This window comes from Lynx rufus, unplaced genomic scaffold (genome assembly GCF_022079265.1).
Source record: "Lynx rufus isolate CCGP_SWC_20201006 ecotype Redwood Valley unplaced genomic scaffold, mLynRuf1.p SCAF_16, whole genome shotgun sequence".
NCBI classification, from domain to species: domain Eukaryota; kingdom Metazoa; phylum Chordata; class Mammalia; order Carnivora; family Felidae; genus Lynx; species Lynx rufus.
In genome coordinates, this window is record NW_025814830.1 from 5,256,179 (window position 1) to 5,276,950 (window position 20,772).

The following is a 20,772-nucleotide window of genomic DNA, read 5'->3' on the forward strand; positions in this document are numbered from 1 at the left end:
ATGCAATCCTAGGAGGCTGTAGGGTGAGGGGGGCTGCCTGGGGCCCCCGAGGTGGAGGTGCAGGGCGAGGGGATCCCAGCGCAGGGAGGAGGCGTGGGGAGAGGGCTGGGATACCCGGGTCACCTCCCTGACCCAGAAGCCAAAGGGCTCATTCTAAGGACTGTGTTCTCTAAGGAGACGCGAGTAGGACTTTCCAGGGACCAGGGGGTGCCAGGCTGTAGATCGGCGCCCCCGGGGGGAGGTCTGAACCACAGGAATCCCTGCTACGTTTTGGGGTGACAGCGCCCATAATGGAGGACCCAGGCATCTCAGGGTGGATTTCAGCCTGTCCCCGTGGCTTGGGGTTATTTTCGTAGGATGAGGGCCTCCCCTCCGAATTCAACTCCATTTTCCCGAAAGTGCTTTTTCCTCAAGCTGGGGGGGGGGGTCTGGACCTCACAGGTGTGGGGAACATGGGCTGCGAACTGAGCTGTCCCGTCAGAATTAGGGGGCCTCGCGCCCCAGGCACCAGGCTACCTTTTTAGAACTGGAGTCTTCCCTTTAAGGATCTGGAATGGGGGTGGTGGGGCTTGGGGGTGATGCTGCCTGACAAAGGGCCACCCCTACTCCGGAGGCCCGGTCTGCGTCACCTGGAGGCGGGCGTTTCCTTCCGCCCACCCTTCGCTCCCGGTCTCCGGCGCCACCTCCGCCTTCTTTTGGTTCCGCTTTTTCCCGCCTTTTCGCTCCTCCACAGCTGATTGGCTGCGGCCAAGTCCCGCCCCCCGCCCTTTCCCCGCCTACTCGAGAGCGGACACGAGCGGGGGCGTGGCCTCCGCGGACGTTGGGCAGCCCGCCGTTGGCTGGCGGCGCGCGGGAGCCCTGCCCCGACCCAGTCCTCCCGGGAGTCTCGCGCCCGCTCCGCCCCCTTCTCTTTGAAGCGCGCGGACACGGAGAGACTTCCGCAGCGCGTGCGCCGCGCTCAAACCAGGCGAGAGAAGAAAGGCTGGCAGATGGCGCACGCGCGGTTGAGACAGGGCAGCGGAGGGAAGATGGACAGCGCGCCGTGACCCAGGCTTTGCGCATGCGCCTTACTGCAGGCTGAAGCCGAACCTTGGGGACCCAGGACACCTTCGTACGCATGCGCAGGAGGCTCAATGACAGTCGAGCGTTGGCTAAGGTGAGGGAGACGGCGGACTGCATGGCCGGGGGAGGGCCGCCCTGCATCCCCTATGTAGCCTTTCCGAGCCTCTCCTATGCTCCTAAGATCCACCTGTTGCTTAGACCCCGCAGAAATCCGTTATACAACTAAAGGGTCTCTGGGCCCGAAAAACGCCCAGGACTCAAAAGCTCCGACTCCTGCCTGGGGCGCAGACCAAATGAGCAGTGTGGGAGGGCACAGGCAAGACGGGCTACAAGACTGGCAGATGGGCTCTGTGCCCTGCCTGGGGTATGGACGGTCCCTGGAGGTGGAGAGGGCGCTTTTCCTGTAGATGACCTTTGACCCCTGCCCATTTCCCTTGTTTAGGCTCCAGGGAAAGGGTCTGGCTATGCTGCTGGTGACCCGGGGGGTCTGGGGATCCAGGGTCCGAGTATGGTCCCTGTTGCCCACGCTTCTCGGGCCCCCCCGGGCCCTGTCGTCGCTAGCGGCCAAGATGGGGGAGTACCGCAAGATGTGGAACCCCACGGAGCCCCGCGACTGGGCCCAGCAGTACCGCGAGCGGTTCATCCCGTTCTCCAAGGAGCAACTGCTCCGCCTCCTGATACAGGTACCGCCCGTCCCGGGTCCAAGAGCCCGGGGACTACGACTCCCGGCAGGCATCGCGGCGGCACAGCCCTACGTGCCGCAGAGGGCTCTCCTGGCGCCTCCTGGGAGTTGTAGTTCCCGTTCCCTTTGTGCTCCCAGGTGGGCGTGGCGTTGGAATGCGGCGGGGGTCGGGGTGGGGGGGGCTCTGTGAGCCGAGGATGTAGTTGAGATTCCAGACTCCAGCTTGTTCTGGGGTCTTGCTTGAACAAGCCTTCTCTGGGGCATGGTTTTTACCTCTGCAAAATGGGTATGATAATCATCCTCATCAGTACTCTTACGGCTACCTAATAATAATCACCATACTTATGAAGCTTTAATCATAATTATTATCACACTGTTTGAGCTCTTACTGTTTGGCACTGTGCTAAGCATTTTCCGTGCATTGTTGGATCATCAGAACAACCCAGTAAGAGAGACACTTCCGTCATCCCCATTGTACAAATGAGGTAACTGAAGCAGGGGAAGGAAAGTGACTGGCTCAAGGCTGTGTCGTTGTGGCCCAGGTTTGCACCGAAGTGGCCTGACCAGAGCAGGGCAGGGACTGTGGTCTATGGTGAGGCATTAGGCACCTGCTCCACTGAGAGTCCTGGTCCGGCTCCAGAGCTAAGCTCCTGCCCCACTGTCATCATCCTACTTGTCATGATTGAGGGTTATCATTCATTCATTTTAAAATTATTGATTGAACACCTGTCTGTACTAAGGCCTGTGCCAGACTCGACCCACAAGCACACACGTAAATCAGACATACGTAGACACACACGCATGTATGTGGACACACGATGGCATTAGATTGTCACCATCGATCTCCGGCAAAGTGGGTGTGATCCTCAGTTGCTGATAAGGGAACCGGCCTAGAAAGGTAAAGGCGTTCACCTAGGTCACGGAGGTAGGAAGCACAAAGAAGGAGTTAAATATGTGTGTTCTGGAGTCAGACAGGCCTGGCTCGGAGTCTCGGCTTCTTCTTCTTCTTTTTTTTTTTTTTAACGTTTTATTTATTTTTGAGACAGGGAGAGACAGAGCATGAACAGGGGAGGGTCAGAGAGAGGGAGACACAGAATCCGAAACAGGCTCCAGGCTCCGAGCTGTCAGCACAGAGCCCGATGCGGGGCTCGAACCCACGAACCGGGAGATCAGGACCTGAACCAGGAGATCATGACCTGAGCCAAAGTCTGACGCTTGAGCCACTGAGCCACCTAGGCGCCCCCAAAACAAAATTTTAGAAAGCCCACAGCTGCCAGAGAAAGAAATCCTCCCCGTGAGGAAGGGGAAGGAGGCCTACAGAGGAGTTTTGTTTCCTGGGGTTACAGGAATTCCACTCCAGCCCCGCGGACAAGGCAGCCTTGGAGTTGTTTGCGGCGCACGTGGACTTCTGCACCTTGTTCCACTACCACCACATCCTGGCCCGACTGCAGGTGAGGACGTGGCCCCGCCCACCTTGGCCTTGGGGTGCCTGTGCCCTAACCCATTCATCCGGTACACAACCTGGCTATGCTCTGAGCAGTGATGGTTGAATGCAGACCCGAGTGAAGACAGGGAGAGAGCCCGATGGGTGTCTGGTGGCCCGGGCGGGGGTGGGGGTGGGGGTGGGCACATTCCAAGCGGGGGGGGGGGGGAAGCAAGTGCAAAGGCCCTGGGGTACGGGTGTTGGAAGAACCCGAGGGGGCTACTGTGCCGTAGATGAAGGCAGAGAGGCATCGGGGGCAAACTGTGCCTGGCCTTGTGGGTAGTGGGGGGGACTTTGCCTTGACTTCTACGTTAGCTGGGAGGGCTACTGAGCAGAGGAGGGACATGCGCTGATTCAGGTGTTAGCGGGCACCTTCTGGAACAGCCTGTCAGAGGCAGGGAGATCTATTCAGAGTCTATTATGTTTGTCCAGCTGAGGGATAATGGCCACCCCAGCAAGAGTAATAGCGGTGGACGCGGGGAAAAGTGGTCTGGACGCTGGTAATGGTTGGAAGGCACTGGCGTTGGGCTGTGCGGGCGGGCGATGGGGGGGAAGGAGAAAGTCAGGGGGTGCCTCCAATTCCTCTGAAAGAACGGAGCTGCCATTTACCGAGCCGCGGAAGACGGGGCGGGGGCGGGAGGCAGGTCTGTGGGGAAGACGGGAGCTCGGTCTCGCACTCGGGAATCTTAGATGCTTTTAAGCCAGCCTCGTAGAGCGATGGACCCGGATGTGGTCTCTGGGGGTCGGGGGAGGGGGCTGGGCCGGGAAGCATCCCTGGGAGCACTTAGATGGTGCTGGACAAGCCCACCAAGGGGGTTAGCTTAGCCTGGGATCCGCCCAGCCTTGAGATCAGTATGGGGAACTAGACCCCGGGAGGGGGGCGGCCAAAGAGCCAGCCGGAGAGAGAAGCGGAACCCCTGGAGGGAGGGAGGTCAGGAAGCCACATGCTCCGGGTCCCCTTCCTTCCCCGTCCCGGGATGCCGGCTGCGTGGGGGGTCCTGGAGACGGTGATCAGCTTCGGGGATCTTCTGTGAGGGACTCCCAGAGCTCAGAAAAGCCCTTGTGCTCACAGTCGTGGTTTATTGCAACGAAAGGAGGGTGGCGAACAAAACAAGACGAGCGAAAGGAAAAAGGCGATGGGGCCGGGGTGGGGGGTGGGGGCAGTGGAGGGGCAGACAGAGACAGAGAGAGAGAGAGAGAGAGAGAGAGAATCCCAAGCGGGCTCCACACTGTCAATGCACAGCTTTGCAGAGATTCGGGGCTCGATCTCACAACCGTGAGATCATGACCTGAGCTGAAATCAAGGGTCGGATGTTTAACTGACTGGGCCACCCAGGCGTCCCCTAAAGATCTTATTTTCGAGGAATCTCTACCCCTAACGGGAGGCTCCAACTCACAAGCCGGAGATCAAGAGTCACATGCCCCACCCACTGAGGCAGCCAGGTGCCCCAACTGGTGTCCAGGATTTTACGGGGCAGGGGGTGGGGGGAGGGGGTCTGTCAGCGCCTCCGTAGCTGACCTGAGCTACTCAGTCACCAGCCCCTCCAGAGGTCAAACTGCTACTTCATGGCCCGAGGCCCCGCCATGAACCACATTGTTAGCATAGACTAGCTACTGGGCAGGGAGAGGGGAAGAGAAAGAATCCTAAGCAGGGCCTGCGCTTTCAGCGCAGAGCTCGACGTGAGGCTCGATCTCACGCACCCCGAGATCATGAGCCAAAATCGAGAGTCCGACGAGTACCCGACTGAGCCACCCGTTCGAGTGCGTCCGAGCAAGACCCTCCGATCGGGCAGAACATTTCCAAGGGCCTAGAAGTTATCCCAAGAGCCCAGTCGATGGCCGGTCCTTCGGAAGGTGCGGGGTTTGGACACCCCAGGCCTGCTCCCCTGCCGCTGCCCTCGGACACGGCCCCTCTCTGCTTTGAGTAGCAGTGACATCGGCCCCTTATTGCTGAGCTCACTCTGGGTCGCGCTCGTCGGCTCCTTCCTGTGGAATCGAGGGGGAGCCGCCCGGAGCCCCGTTTGCAGAGGCGGAAACCGAGGCACTGAGAGGGCCTGGCTGAGCTACGATTTGCCCCCATGTCCAGCTGCCTCTGAGCCCTAGCCCGGGGACCCCAGGAGGCAGGGTTTTTCAAAAACGTTGTTGAAAAAGATCATTTTCTTTCTTTATTCATTCATTCATTCATTCATTCATTTTATGATTTTTTTTTTTAATTTATTTTTGGGACAGAGAGAGACAGAGCATGAACGGGGGAGGGGCAGAGAGAGAGGGAGACACAGAATCGGAAACAGGCTCCAGGCTCCGAGCCATCAGCCCAGAGCCTGACGCGGGGCTCGAACTCACGGACCGCGAGATCGTGACCTGGCTGAAGTCGGACGCCCAACCGACTGCGCCACCCAGGCGCCCCACATTTTATGATTTTAAAAAATGTTTTTTATTTATTTTTTGAGAGAGTGCAAGCAGGGGAGGGGCAGAGAGAGGGGGGGACAGAGGATCCGAAGCGGGCTCTGCGCTGACAGCAGAGAGCCCGATGCAGGGCTTGAACTCACGAACTGTGAGATCATGTCCTGAGCCCAAGTCGGGCACTCACCGACTGAGCCACCCAGGTGCCCCCAAAAGCATTTTATTATGTGAACATTTAAATGTACAGGAACACATGGGGCGGTGGGTGGCTCAGTCAGCTAAGCGTCCGGCTTTTGATCTCTGCTTGGGTCATGATCTCACAGTCTGTGGGTTCAAGCCCCTCATTGGGCTCCGTGCTGACAGGGTGGGGCCTGCTTGGGAGTCTCTCTCTCTCTCCCTCTCTCTTTCCCATCCCCGTTCATGCTTGTGCTCTTTCTCTCTCTCTCTCTCTCTCTGTGTATCTCTCAAAAATAAATAAATAAACTTAAACATTTTTAAGAATTTAAAAAACATATGGAAACATAGAAAACGTATACAGCAGAGATGCATATTTCCACTGAGGTAGGAGATTCTAAGTTGCGATGCTAGGAGGAGAAGGGAAGAGCTATAGAGACAGGTGGGACACATGGGTGACCCTTTGCTGGTGACCTGAGTCCCTCGAGGAAGCGGCCTGGGGCAGGAAAAGAACAGCTAGCTTCATTGTTCACTACCTGTGTGGGTGACCTTGGCAGGTGACCTCTGTCTGCGCCTCCTTTCCCTCATTCATTCATCCGTGAGTGCACAGCAGATATTTCTTGAGCACCTACTGCGTCCTCCAAATGGTTCCAGGCCCCAGGACGTAGTGGTGAGCCTGACCGATGGGCGTCTCTGCCTCATGGGATCACGTTCTAGGGAAGGACCCAGATCTTCAAGACGGCGAAGACGCAGGGGCGCCTGGCTGGCCCGGTCGGTGGAGCATATTCGACTCTTGATCTTGGGGGCGTGAGTTCGAGCCCCATGTCGGGGTAGAGTTCACTTAAAAGAGTTAAAAAAAAAAAAAAAAAAGAGACGGTAAGGAAGTGAAATGTGTGAAGAGGCTCCAAGTACTGAGGAGGAAGTTGACAGATCAAGCACAGGGCACCCGGTTTATTTGTTTCCAACTGCTGCCATCACAAATCACCGTAAAGCGGGTGGCCGAAAACCACAGAAATTTGTTCTCTCGGAGCTCGGGAGGCCAGAAGTCCAAAATCAAAGTGTGGGCGGGGTGGGTTTCTCGCGGAGGCTCTGAGGGGGGAACCACCCCGTGCCCGGTCCTGGAGGACAGTGACTGCCATTGTCAGCCTTCCTTGGCTCATAGCCACGACAGTCCAATCTCTGTCTCCGTCTTCACATCACCTTCTTCTCTGTGGCCCTGCGTGCCCTTCTCTGTCTCCTATAAAGGCCACCGTCACTGGATATAGGGCCCACCCGAATCCAGGATGGTCTCACCCTGGGATTCTTACTGCTTAGACTTGCAAAGACCCTATTTCCAAATGAAGTCAGATTCTGAGGTTCTGAGGGGACACCATTCAACCCTCTCCACCTTGTTAAATTTGAATTTCAGATAAGCTGGGAATAATTTTTTTTTTTTTAGTATAATCATGTCCTATGTAACGCAGTCCTCAAATATTGCACGGGACATACTGAGGCCAAATAATTATTAGTTGTTGATCTGGAAATCAAATCTCACCTGGTATACTGTATTGCTTTTTTTTTTTTTTTTTTTTTTTTGGCTAAATCTGGTAACCCTAAGTAAGAAGAAATTAGCAAACAGGAATGTTTTGCAGTTTTAGGGAGAGCAGTCAGGGGAGGCCTCACTGAGGCGGCGACATTTGAGCAGAGACCAGAAGGAGGCAAGAGGGAGAGCCATGAGGAGATCTGTGGGAACAGTAAGTGCAAAGGCCCTGCGGCAGGGCTGTGCATGGTGTATAGGAGGGATAGCAAGGAGGCTGGTGGGGCTAGAACTGAGCGAGCACAGGGGAGAGGGCTGGAGATGAGGGCCCAGAGCCTTGTGGGACACAGTGAGGACTTTGCTTGGACTCTAAGTGATGTGGAAGCCACCAGAGGGCTCTAAGCAGCGGGATGTGAGCTGCCTTCTATTACGACGGGCGCCCTCCGGCGGCTTCCCGGGGAACAGACTGGGTTGGGGCTGGAGGATGGGAGCAGGGCAAGGGCAAGGGGGGGCTCAGACTTGGCGCGTGGAGGAGGAGGGGTGGTGGGAAGAAGTGGTTGGATTCTGGATCCGTTTTGAATGGGGGTCCATCAGGGATTTGCCGATGGGTTCAGGGTGGGCACCTGGAAGGATGGGCTTGGACGCTTCTAAGGTGGGTAGTGTGGCGGGAGGAGCAGATCTGGGGAGGGGTCTCAGGACCCCAGTTTGGGACGTAGTGCCTTTGAGAGGATGCCCGTCGGATGCCCGCGTGGAGGTGTCGAGACGCCCGTCGGACGTCTGTGGCCACGCGTCGAGTAGGCTCTTGGCATGTAAGTCCGGCGCTCAGGACCCACCTGAGCAGCAGACTCGGGCCCGTACCCTGCCCTCAGACAGCTGAACTTGGGTGGCAGGGACAGTTGTGAGTCAGACACCTTCCCCCCGACGAACAGATACAGCCACACAGTGAACTCCCAGGGTGCAGTTCGTGCCAGCGCGTAACGAAGCTTGACCTTGGTTTCTGAACTGAAGTCTGTGTGCATATCAGAAAACGCACCCCTTTCCGTCGCCTGGTGCTGTGCACGCGACATTGGCAGCTGCTAGCCCCATGTGGCTGTTTAAATGTGAGGGCGCTGAAATGAAATAAAATTTAGAAATTGCGTCCGAAATTGTGTTTGCCATGTTTCAAGTGTTCCGGAGCCACCGGTGACCAGTGGTGAGGTATTGGATGGTGCAGATCTAGATGTTTCTATCCTTGGAGGCAGTTCTTTTGGAACGTGCTGCTCTAGACCCTTTATTTCCATCTGAAAGGGCGACTGTTCCGATAAATGTATGGGTCGACAGCATCTACAACGGTGCTTATGTTAGACTGGCACATTTGTGCAGTGTACAATCTGCCCAACCACGCAAGGCGGCTCTGCTCAGCCTAAGGAACGGAGGGGGGCTTTTTGAGGGCGAGAAGGGAGCTGGAATACGATAGAAGAGTGGGACTTCAGTCGCGGAAAGGGAAGGAGGAGGGGAGTGGGGGGCAGGGAGAGTCTCTTAACAGCATGTGCAACATCCCTGTGCCTGGAGGAACTAAAACCATTGTGAGCCACCAAGGGGGACCGTGGTGTTAGGTCCTGGGAGGCCTTGCGGGAAGGACACGGTCCAGAGCACGGTCCTACTTCCTGAGGGCAGTGGGAGCCTCGGAATGAGTTTTGCAGGAGATTGACATGATTACATGTGTAATTCCTGATATGCCACTTCCTGGCTGTGTGTCCTCAGGCAGTTCCTTAACCTCTCTGTGCCTCATTTCCCACATCTCTAAACGAGGATAACCACAGGGGCCATCGTCACCTTATGTGCATAACGCGTGCACAACCTGCTTCAAACAGTGCCCGACACACAGCAAGCGCTATGTAACCGCGCGTTATCATTTATTACTGTTGTTCTCGTGGTGCGATGGAATCTTGGCTGCCGTGTAGACAGGACAGGTGGTTGAGGGTGGGGCGAGGGGCTTTGGGGAGGCCACTGAGAAGGCCGCTGGACTCATCCAGGTAGGAAGAGGAGTTGGTGGTGTGGACGGGGTGGGGTCGGTGGGCAAAGGGGGCCTGTTTCGGAGGGAGAATCAGCAGGGTTCAAGGTGTGGGGGAGGGGAGGAGCCGGGGGTCACCTGCGGCCTCCAGGTTTCTGGCCGGAAGCCCTGCGTGGATGTCAAGTGCCCAGCGGAGAATCTAGCGCGCGGCGGATGCTTGCCGAATACCGATTTCTCTCTCTCTCCTCCAGCTCTGAGCTTCCCTCCCTGTCAAACCCCAGCTCTGTCCCGGAAGTGAAATTTCTCAAGGTCACTCTCTGAGTCTGAGAACAGCAGGGACTTCCGGCTGCAGTCCCGCCCCCCTGGCGCCCGCCCCAGCCCTGGGGGTTCATTCCAAAGGGGGTTTGCCAGGCTCGGCTGCCAGGTTGTTTCCTGCTCCGTCGTTTCCAAGGTCGTGGGCCTTCCCACCTCCGGACCTCTGCCCAGGCCGTTCCGGCCGCTGGTAGACCCTCTTCCCTTCCACTCATTCAACCCTGCACTTGGCCCGGACAAGTGGTTCCTTAAGGCTACCTCTCCTGGGAGACACGGAGAGTTGGGCTCGTTTAATGGACGAGTGAGTCCCCTGTGCCGCATAGTCTGGCGTGAGTCACGTGTCTTCCTGAAACCGGCAAATAGGCTAGGCACCCAGCAGTTCGCTCACTCACTCATTCATTTGTTCATCCGTCCATCCGTCCATCCGTCCATCCATTCAGTCCACAAGTTTTTGCAAGGTGGGTAGGGAGGGATGGGTGCATAAGATGAGGTGGGCAGGGGGGAGGCCAGTTTGCGAGGGGCCTTGGAGGCGGTGGAACGACTCTGGTATTTATTCCAAGGGCAGGGGGGAAGCCACCGCGGGGAGAGGGTGTGGGATCTGTTTATAGTCTAAATAATAAATAAGCTCTTGGTGCGACAGTTTCGTGGAGCACGGTGTAGGAGAGGCGAGAGAAGGGGCGCCTGGGTGGCTCAGTCGGTTGAGCGTCTGACTTCGGCTCAGGTCATGGTCTCATGGTTTGTGGGTTCGAGCCCCGCGTCGGGCTCTGTGCTGACGGCTCAGAGCCTGGAGCCACTGCTTCGGCTCCCGTGTCTCCCTCTCTCTCTGTTCCTCCCCCACTCTCGCTCTGTCTCTCAAAATAAATAAAAACGTTAAAAAATTTAAAAGAGTGGCGAGAGAAGGAGCCCAATGCAGTTGTTTGGGGGAGAGGACAGGTAGCCGGGACGAGAAGGGGTTACTGGAGATGGGGGTGGGGGGAGGGGAACGATGGATTCGAGGACTCCTCGGAGGTCTAGCCAGTGAACTTGCAAAAGGTCTGGACCAGGGGGCGACCACAAGAAAGGAATCAAGGATGCCTCCGAGGTGTCTGACCAGAGCATCCGAATGAATCAGGCAGTGCCCTTTCCTGAAGGGAGAAGGCTGGGGGGAGGGAGAGGAAGGAACGAAGCATTCTCCTTGGGCCGTGTTAGATGTAAGGTGGCGTTTCCAACGGGAGATGTCAGAGATCTTTGAATATGAGAGTCTGACGCTCAGGGTAGAGGCCAAGGCTGACTGGAGGTGGGGGGGGGGATAGGTTTTGGAGGGGAAACCGGGAAACGTATTCTCTCTGCGCATTGCTGCGTCCACCTTCCCGTCTGTTACTGGGGGAGGAGGGACAGGACAGACGCTCAAGCCCCGGAACTGGATATTAGGTCCAGAACCTGGAGGACGGGTCCGGGCTGGAGACGCGAGTCGCGCACAGATACATAGAGACGCACAGAGCGGTGTTTAAAGGCACGGGAATAACGAGGCTATTTAGGGTGCGCTCAGAGAGAGGAAAGGGAAGAGGGCCCGGCACAAGCCCTGGGGTCCCCCGTCATCTGAGGGATGGGGCCGGGAGCAATCCCTCATGCCGCGCCCTAGCCCGTCTCTCTTCTCTCTGACTCTCTCCTCAGGCCTTGTATGACCCCATCAACCCCGACAGGGAGACCCTCGACCAGCCTTCGCTTACGGACCCACAGCGTCTGTCCAACGAACAGGAGGTGCTCCAGGCTCTGGAGCCCCTGCTGGCCCAGGCCAATTTCTCCCCGCTGTCTGAGGACGCTCTGGCCTACGCTCTGGTGGTCCACCACCCTCAGGATGAGGTCCAGGTGCCTGTCTTCCAGAGGAGGACCAAAACACCGGAAGGCCTGGGGGCAGGGATGAGCCTTTGGGAGGCAGAGGCTGCTGGGAGTTGTCCTGAACGCAGGGCGTGAGCCCGTGCAGCGTTCTCGGTGAATTAGACTAGGGCACCTCTTTCCCAGTCGGTCCACTGCCATCTGTTGGAAAAAGGAAACGTGAGAAACGGACCTTCTTAGGATTAGAGGCTTTCTCGCCATCTGCCAGAGAACTGTAATAATAAGTAATACGAAATGCTCATTAATCGTTAAAGTAAAAAAAAAAAAAAGATAGTAAAAGTACTATAATCTTCCAAACTCCCCCATTTTAACGATGTTTTTAAGACATACTTTTTACTGAAGTCACATTCTATTGTCCCTGAAATCGGAAAATAGCTTCTAAGTGGCGGTGTGGCCTAGTGTTAATTGGCAACATATTTTCTCTTTCAATTGCTTCATAAGGTGATGGAGGATCCAATCGACAGTCATATTACAATATATAAATGCATCAAAGTAAAATGTCGTGTACCTTAAGCTTACACAATGTCACACTGTCATATCTTACAATCGGTGGCACCTTAGATTCTCAGAAATATGGCAGTAAAAATGACTGTGAGGTAAATGGTGCCATCTCAGATAGTATGCCCTTGCGCAGTACACAACACGAGCAACCATACAGGGCCACCCTGCCTAAACACCGGGTGATGATAAGCCTGGGAGGAGGGTGGACATCACTGGGAGAAGGGGCATCTAATTCCAGTAACCTGTGCTCTCACCGCAGACCATGCTCATTCGCCTCTGCTTCCTTTGTCCCCCTTGTCAGGTGACAGTAAATTTGGATCAGTATATCTACATGCAGTTCTGGGCCCTGGGCCAGCGAGTCGGGCAGATCCCCCGTAAGTCCAGCGTGGGCTCCAAACGTGGCTTCATCAGGTCGCCCCCCGCAGAGAGGTGAGGCGGCCCTTGTTCCCCAGCTGCAGCGAGAGGGAGCAAGGTTAGAGTCGAGAGGGGACTGCAGGTCAGTGTCTGCATTTGGGTGTCTGGGCCCTGGGTGGGAAGTCGAGAAAGGGGGCGGGGAGATCACCCAAATGCCGCCTTTCCTTCCCAGGGGGAACATAAGAACTAGCATTCCCAGGGGAAGAGAAAGGGGAGCGACACTTGTCCCCATTTTCCAAATGAGGAAAGCGGAGCCTCAAGCAAAGGAAGGCCACATTCTGAAGAAATGGCGCCACCAGGACTCCGATGAGCCTCATATTTTGAACGGAGGCCCTTCAAATACAGAGCAGGGTCAGGAGAGCCAGATCTTCCCTTGGGCCTATAAATTACCCAATCCTTCTGGAAATCAGTTTATCAGATATGGTCACGAATCCAAAAAAGCAAAGCAAAACAAAACAAAACAAAACAAAAAACACCGCCGAAGACAAAAAGCCCTCACGCCCCTAAAGCGGCAATTCCGTTTCCAGGAATCTATTCCAAGGAGATATTTATACTTTGCAGGCTGTGTGTTTAATTGTCTGTCTCTCGCGCTGGATTATAAGCTCCACCAAGGCGGCGATTGTCTCTCCAGAGCTTCGTAGCACTCCCTGGCACCTGGCAGGCACTCTAAGTTACAAGTAGAATTTGAATTTGAAAAAAAAAAAAAAAATAAATAAATAAATAAATAAAACACACAAACAAAAAACCAGAACTAAAGAAAAGACAGTCTATTCAGCTCTCATTTACCAAGCCCAGGAAACCAGAAGCCATGGTTGTGTCCAATAACCGGGGATTGCATTGTTCAGCTGACGCCCTGTGGTTGGACCCTTGGCGTAGGTCTGACTTTCCTCCCACCACCTTGGGGTAGCAGCCTTGAAAATGACCGCGTTACTGCAGAGCTAGAGAGGGCGCCCCGGGGGGGCTGGAGGGGGCTCCCCGGGGCGGTCCTGACCACCTCGCCCCTTGTGTCTCGGTCCGTCAGGAGGTACTTCAAGCGGGTGGTGCTAGCGGCCCGAACGAAGCGGGGGCACCTGGTGCTGAAGAGCTTCAAGGACACGCCGCTGGAGGGTCTGGAGCAGCTGCTGCCCGAGCTGAAGGTGCGCACGCCCACCCTGCAGCGTGCGCTGCTCAACGTCACGCTTTTCGTCTCGGGCGTGGTGTTCTTTGTCAACGTGGGCATGGTGGTGCTCTCGGACCTCAAGATGGCCACCTCCCTGCTGCTGTTGCTCTTTGCCGCCTTCATGGGCCTGCGGGCCTCCAAGGTAAGGGGACTGCCCGCCACACTTCTTGGGTCCCTGCCTCTGCGCGTTCGTTCGGCCCCAAGGTCAGGCCACCCTCTATTTTGGTTTATTTCCGGCGTTAATCTGCTTCATGCCTTCCCTCCTTCCCTCAGTCATTCTTCCTTTCCCTCCCGCCTCCTTTCCTTCCTTCCTTCCTCATCCTGGCCGGGGCGTCGTTATCACCAGGCGAGCTGTTTTATCGGGGCAGCCTCCCTGAGCTCCAGCCCGAATGGACTCAACGGGAAACTGGGCCTGGGGCCCGGGAAACTATATTTTTAACACACTCCCTTCCTGATTCTGCTACATGTGAATGCAGGGCCGCCTGATACAGTTGCACAGGTTGTTCACCATCCAAGGATTCAGAGCTGAGGGCCTGGTGGCAGGAGGGGTGGGGCTGAAACCTAACTTGTGCCCTGTGTGCTGTCTTGAGGCTGAGTCGGCCGGGGGAGAGGGGCTGCCTTTTACCAATTCTCCCCAGGGTTGGCACCGGCCCCAGGAGTGTGGACTGGTGTGTGGACTCCATTGTGCTTGATCATTCACTCACTGGTTCATTGGTTTTCAAGCTGTTTACAGCCATCCCAGCAGGCTCTCAGGACAATGATAATAAATCCCGCAGATAATAGCCAGGCTGTGCTGGCTGAGAGGGTGAAGGGCTGGGGGTGGGGGTAGCTGCTGAGGACCAGGGGTCAGGCAGGATCTAAAGGAAGCTTTTTTTTTTTTTTAATGTTTATTTATTTTTGAGAGAGAGAGAGAGAGAGAGAGTGTGCAGGGCAGAGAGAGAGGGGGACAGAGGATCCAAAGTGGGCTCCTCGCTGACAGCAGTGAGCGCAGGGTGGGGCTCGAACTCACGAACCATGAGATCATGACCTGGGCTGACGTCAGTCAGCCTCCCGTTTGAAAGGGGAGGAGTGAACCCGGTGGAGAAAGGGGCTGGGCAGGCACAGCGGGGGGGGGGGGGGGGGATCTCGCAGGGCCGGAGTCCGGGGTCCAGGGTGGAGAAGTGAGGCCCTAGAGAGTGGCAAGGGCCTTGAATGCCAGAATAGGGACCCTGGGGTTTAGCCACTGGGCAGCAGCTGCTATGGAAGAATTGCAGGCCCCGAGGGAGCCTGCAGCCTCCATGGAGGGGTGGGGCTATGAGACCAAGAGCAGGGAGGCTGGGAAGGGTGTCAAGTGGTCTGGGGGGGCACCCAGAGTCCCAGCCCCGGGGGGACCATCCGTCCCGCCTCAGAGGCCCCTATTTATTTATTTTATTTTATTTGTTCAAGTTTATTTATCTATTTTGAGAGAGAGAGAACGAGCATAGCGGTAGGGGAGAGGGGGGACAGAGAAGGAGAGACAGGATCCCAGGCAGGCTCCGTGCCATCAGCACAGAGCCGGACGCGGGGCTCGAACTCACGAAAACGTGAGCCGAAATCAAGAGTCCGACGCTTAACGGACTAAGCCCCCCGGGCGCCCCTCTGAGGGGCCCAGTTCCAAACCCGGTTCACTAGTTAATGTGACGCATCCGTTAAATGGTTTCCCACGCTCTGGGCGGAGCCTCCAACCCTTGACCGTGAGCCCTCCCAGCCTCCTTCCAGCCGCCCCTCCCCGTGCACACTTGTTCCCTCCTGTGTGTCGGTGGCTCCCAGATATCTGTCTCTGGTGCAGGCGTCTCTCCCAGTCTCCAGCCCCCCACCCCACCCGCCCCCTGGACACGCCCGAGCCCTTCCCACACGCCCCACATCCCACTGAGCTCAGGATCCTTCCTCCCCAACCCCCCTTCATCCCGAGCCCCTGTCTAAGGGGCCGGTCTCAGGTGATTCTGCCCTTTCTTTCTTTCCCCCCCTCGAAGAGCTCATCCACTTCTGGCGTTTCCGCCGACAGCTTTCTTCCATCTCCCAGATCGGATGCTCCGCGCCCAGCCTGGGGCCGCCAGCTCCGGGCCCCCTTTGCCCTCCCCTCCAGCGGCGGCTCCCCACACACCTGCTCCTCGTCCTGGTTCTCTGTCTGCAGAGGGCCCTGTGCCCCCTGTCACCGCTAGACCCTGAAGCTGCCCTCGCCCTACCCCCTAGTCTGTCCTTCCTGCCCCGATATTGTGCCCCGTCTCGTTCCCTCTGTCCTGGCCCCAGCCCAGGCCTTCCCAGCCTCCCCATCGGTCCCCTCCAGCCCATCCCCGAGGTCCCCGGAGCTGGCCCTGGTTCAGCGTGGGCCCCCTCAGCTCAGCACAGAGCAGGGCCGGGCTTGTTGAGAAGCAAGCAGCCCAGAGATCTCTCCCTGGAGGGAGACATGCGGAGGTCGCAGTGGACACCGCAGGAGCCCGATGACACAGCTGCCCATCTGGGGGACGCAGCGTCCTCGAGGCCTGAGCCTTGAGGATTGAGGCAGTGAGTGTTTTCTCAGAGCAGCCCAGGGGTGACTTGGCTTGTTCTGAGGCCCCAGAGGCCCGAGAGAGAGGGCAGCTCGGGATACTGTTCGGGGGTTAAATTGGCTCATCGGCACGGGCTGCGTTCAGAGAGGAGGAGCAGGAGGCCAGCGGGAGAAACCTTCAGGGGCCGGGCCACACAGGGCCTTGGCCAAGGAGCTCGGGCTCTCTGAGGGCGCTGGGGAGCCACGGCAGGGCTGTGAGCAAGGGGGGAGCGGGGTCAGTTCTGGGGCTGTGCAGAGACATACCGGAAGGGGCAGAGGCCGGCGGGAGGAGGCCATGCACCAGGCGGCTGGGAGAGGAGGGGACAGCGCAGAGAGGGGGAACCGGCAGGCCAGGAGGTGGGCTGAGGGAAGGCGTCTTGGTTGTTGAAGGGAACACCCAGGTGGCAGCCGGTGTGTCCTCAGCGAGAGGCCCGGCCTCATCTGCGTGCCACGGAATGTGGCGTGACCTGCTCACTTAACGTAAGAGAATTCAGCTCCATGAGCGTGGCCGAAACAGACACAAAACCCAACGTGTATTTCATCCCAGACCGTCCCTAACACGCGCCCTTCCTACACCTCGCCTTCAACCGAAGCGATGGCGATTCGTTCCAACGCAGGGACGCACCCCGTGCCGGGCTGGGCTCGTAAGAAGAGGGGGCACGGTCGCGCACAACCGTGTCATCGGTCCCTGGCAGTGATCTGAGCGATTTCCACGGCTGGGCTGCCTTCACAGGCATTTCACCTTAGTTCTCCGCGCAAGATGGGCAGACAGCCCGTGCATTTAAAAGATGGCAGCCTGGGGCGCCTGGGTGGCTCCGTCAGTTAAACGTCCAACTTCAGCTTACGTCATGATCTCATGGTTTGTGGGTTCGAGCCCCGCATCGCTCCGCGTCGGGCTCTGTGCTGACAGCTCGGAGCCTGGAGCCTGTTTCGGATTCTGTGTCTCCCTCTCTCTCTACCCATCCCCCGACTCACACTCTGTCTCTCTCAAAATAAATATAATTTAAAATTTTTTTTAATAAAAATATAAAAAAATAAAAGACAGCAGCCAGCCTGGAGTGTGGACGAATATTCCATAGTAGCTGATGTTGAAACGCCCTGGCCGTTGTGGGCCCGGCTTTGTGCCAAGAGCCTCTTAAACCTCTTGTTGACTCTCTGACCCTTTCCTGCCATCTAGCCGGGCTCACTGATAGTGTTCCCGGAGGATTTAGGTTTGGGCCAAGGGCTCACAGTTGGCCCCAGCCTGCCAGGCTATGAGACCCAGCAGTGTTGAACTCATTTTGTGGCTGAACGGAGGAATCTGAGTGGAGGATTCAAGCGTGAGCCCCAGAGGGCACTGGTGGGCTCTCATTTCCTTCCTTGGGGGACACCAAGCATGGGGATCGGGGTCCGGGAGAGGAGGGGGCAAAGTGTGGAGAAGGAGGCCCCAGACTTCTTTCCCTCAAGGAGGTTTGGAGTATTTGTTTTCTGTTAGCACTTCTCTTGACAATTTCATATGTAAACCCTTCTTACTATGGAAAAAGTTCAAACAACTGTGGGATTAAAAGCACTTGATGAGCTCCTGGGCATCCCCGAGTCTCTAATTATCAAAGTCAATCCGGGTCCACCTACACGCCCCCTGCCCTCCCACCACTGGGTTATTCGGAAGCAAATCCTAGACATGCCCTCTGGAAATACTTTAGTGTGTGCCTAAAAAGATAAGGACTTAAAAAAAAAAAAAAATCACTGTAGCCCCGGGGACCAGAACCCGAAGAGGTCCGGGGAGGGCCCGGGAGCCCGCGGAAAGGACCATGCCAGCGTTGAGTGGCTGGGGGTGGGGTGGGTGTCGGGGTGGGGGGCGTGGGGCCCCGGGCGGCCCTGCCCCCTCCCACCCCGTCGCGCCGCTGAGCCCGCGGGGCGCTGTCCCGCCCGCAGATGTTCGGACAGCGGCGCAGCGCGCAGGCGCTGGAGTTGGCGCACATGCTCTACTACCGCAGCACCTCGAACAACTCGGAGCTGCTCAGCGCCCTGGCCCTGCGCGCGCAGGAGGAGCACGCCAAGGAGGCCCTGCTGGCGCACAGCTTCCTGGCCCGGCTGCCCCGGACCGCCCGCGGCGCGCCGGAAGGTAGGACTCGGCCCCGGGGCCCCGCCCCCGCCCGCATCCCATCGCGGCCCAGAACTGACGTGGCCCCACCTGAAACGAACTCCATTCATACCCTACACGGTCAAGACTCCGCCCCCCCATTCCCAACTGGCCCCACCCCATTGAGGACGCCACCCCCCCCCTCACCGCGCAGGCCCAGTACTCCCGGTTCCTACGGGCGAGTCTGACCTATAACATCCCAGGTGACCTCGGCGCTCAGCATGCCGATGGGAACCCCTGAACCCAGCTTCCGATCATGATGGATCTGGTCCCTCCCTGGGGTGACCGACTTCCCTATCCTGACCTCCTCCTGGATTAGGGTCTCGGGTCATCAGTCTCCTGTTGTGGCATGCCCTCCTTTGCTCCCACCTTGCCCAGCGCTCCTTCCAAAAGAGGCTCTTGCCCCCTCCCCCTGGGAGCCCCAGGTTGACAGGAACCTCCACCCTTCCCTGAACAAGAGGCCCTGACTTGTCCCTAGACGAGAGCCCCAGAGTCGGACCCTTCCTAGCCTCAAGCGGACCTCTAAGCTGCTCCCAAATCCGGACCCCTTGTATTCCCTGTCCTGCGCCCTCCCTGCTGTCCCTTCCGGGTCCTTCCAGGCCCCAGTCACCTCCTCACAACACCTGCTTCTCCCCCTGCAGAGACCTCCCTGTGGCTCCAGTCCGAGGTAGAGAACTGGCTTCTGGCCCAGTCGGGCTGTGACGTGGCCTTCAACGGAACTCGGGCCCTGGCCCACCTGCAAGCCCTGACCCCCAGCATCGGGATGTACCCGCCCCCGGGTTTCCCCAAACTAGACGCGTTGCCTGCAGTCATTTCCGAGTCCCCCCGGTCCGCACCCAGTGGCGACAAGCCCTGAGCGAAACCACTGCCCAGCCTCGCCCAGCCACCTGGTTAGGAACTAAGCCCCGCCTCCTCCACGCTGAGCTGTCAATCACAGCCACTTCTGCTTTGCCCCTCCCCAACTTCCACTTACCCACAAGCAATCGCTTTCGTTACTCCGTATTCTCAGACAAAGCCGGCAATCGAGGCAGCCTAGGGTTGCTAGGCAAGCCCCCGCCCCAGCGCAGCCAATCGAAGCTTTTTGGCTTCTGCGGCGGTTCCATCGCTTAGTCCCACCCCCGCCGTAAACATCCAAACGGGGTTCGACCGAGGAGGAGTGTCAGCCAATCAGAGCTGCTCAGTGCTACGAACCACTGGGCACAGTTGTTAGACTGTATCTTCCCGAGGCCAGCGATCATTGTCTTTTTAGCCCGCTCCGGGCTAACTGCCCAACTTGCTCGCCGAGGCGGGGCCCCAGCCCACAGCCCACGGGAGCCGCTCAGCCCTGCTCTCTGGCAAACTGCCAACGACAGCTGCCGGGCACCAGCAGCCCTGGGCTGCCAGTTGGCGCTGCGTAGAAGAAACCAGTCAACATTTCTAAAAGGAAACCTGATCTTTCCATGAATTGACGCTGCTGATAAAGGCAGGCTATCTGGTCAGCTGCTCATCAGCTTGTCCAGGCTGAAGGGGTTGCGAGCCTTGTGTCGGGCAGAAAACCGCGGGTCAGGAGGAAGCAGCGACTACCCTCCCTCCAAGACGCATTTCCAACTCAGGCCCAACCAACCTCAGGTGCCTTTCCTGCCCGGGCCCCTCACCCTTTCGGCAGAAACTACCTCGGTCTGGATCTTTCTTCCACCAGTGGCCTGTGCAATATTTATTGGTCTATCAATTTCGCCCTCGTCCTCTCTCCCAAAGGAATAAATCGTGTGCAATGAATCTGGATGAGTGGGGGTAGCTGCAGGGGTTGGAGAGAAGGACAGCATCAGAATCCTTGAAGGAAGAGACTGGGTCTTGGGGAAAACTGCATTTGGGTGGGTCCTAGGCAGAAAAAGCTGTCACCCTAGGGAGAGACTGGGTTCGCAGTTGGTGAAGGAGACTGCCTGTGGTAACGGAAGAAGATCTGAGAGAAAACCTGGCTCCCCAAAAGACTGGGTCTTATGAGCAAGGGAGATAGGACAGCCATGTGCCGTTGTGCAAGTTGTTCACTGCCAAAGGCACACAAGCCAGGGCACCGGTGGAGGTGAAATCCAGCCATCCCTCCACCCCCCACATGCCTCCTAATGGGCTGAGTAAGCCTGGAGAAGGTGGGGGGGGGGTGGCAGCTCATTTTTACTAAGGTGTCATACGGGTTAGAGGCAGAATTGGATGTGGGAGGGGAAAGAAGAGGGGTTGTCCTAATGAGAGAAGGAGACTGAGTTCCAAGAAGGAAATAGAAAAGTGTCTTCGGTGGGGGGGTGGGGGCCGAGACCAACAATCTAGAACAACGCACATCCTGCCTGGTTGAGAGAAAGACACCCTTGTACAAGGAAAGAGGACAGGAAACCCACAGTCTTGGTTCTTCCCCACAAGTGCCTAGAAGTCTAGACTCAGGAGGAATCCTGGGACGGGAGGGTCCAGGGCCCCCGGTCTGTGTTAAGGGGAAAGGCGGCTGGGACACCGGGCCCCCTGTGTCTTGCTTTAGAAGGGAGGCCCGGAGCTGTGCATTCCGAAGG

The 20,772-nt window shown here is 57.4% G+C and overlaps 1 protein-coding gene across 1 annotated transcript; it reads left to right on the forward strand.

The window, feature by feature from the left end:
* The first annotated feature begins 891 nt into the window (after nt 1–891).
* On the forward strand, nt 892–19,996 carry TMEM143 (transmembrane protein 143). Its single transcript, XM_047077707.1, has 8 exons — nt 892–1,156; nt 1,505–1,745; nt 3,091–3,195; nt 11,279–11,473; nt 12,303–12,430; nt 13,437–13,716; nt 18,034–18,223; nt 18,883–19,996. Exons 1-8 carry the CDS (start codon nt 1,134–1,136, stop codon nt 19,095–19,097), a joined length of 1,377 nt encoding a protein of 458 aa, XP_046933663.1. The 5' UTR covers nt 892–1,133; the 3' UTR covers nt 19,098–19,996.
* The last annotated feature ends 776 nt before the right edge of the window (nt 19,997–20,772 follow it).

Coding starts and splice junctions, on each gene's coding strand:
- TMEM143 (XM_047077707.1), top strand. CDS start 1,134: ATGACAGTCGAGCGTTGGCTAAG. Junction 11,474..12,302: donor ACCCTCAGGATGAGGTCCAG/GTGCCTGTCTTC, acceptor CCCCCTTGTCAG/GTGACAGTAAATTTGGATCA. Junction 12,431..13,436: donor AGGTCGCCCCCCGCAGAGAG/GTGAGGCGGCCC, acceptor TCGGTCCGTCAG/GAGGTACTTCAAGCGGGTGG.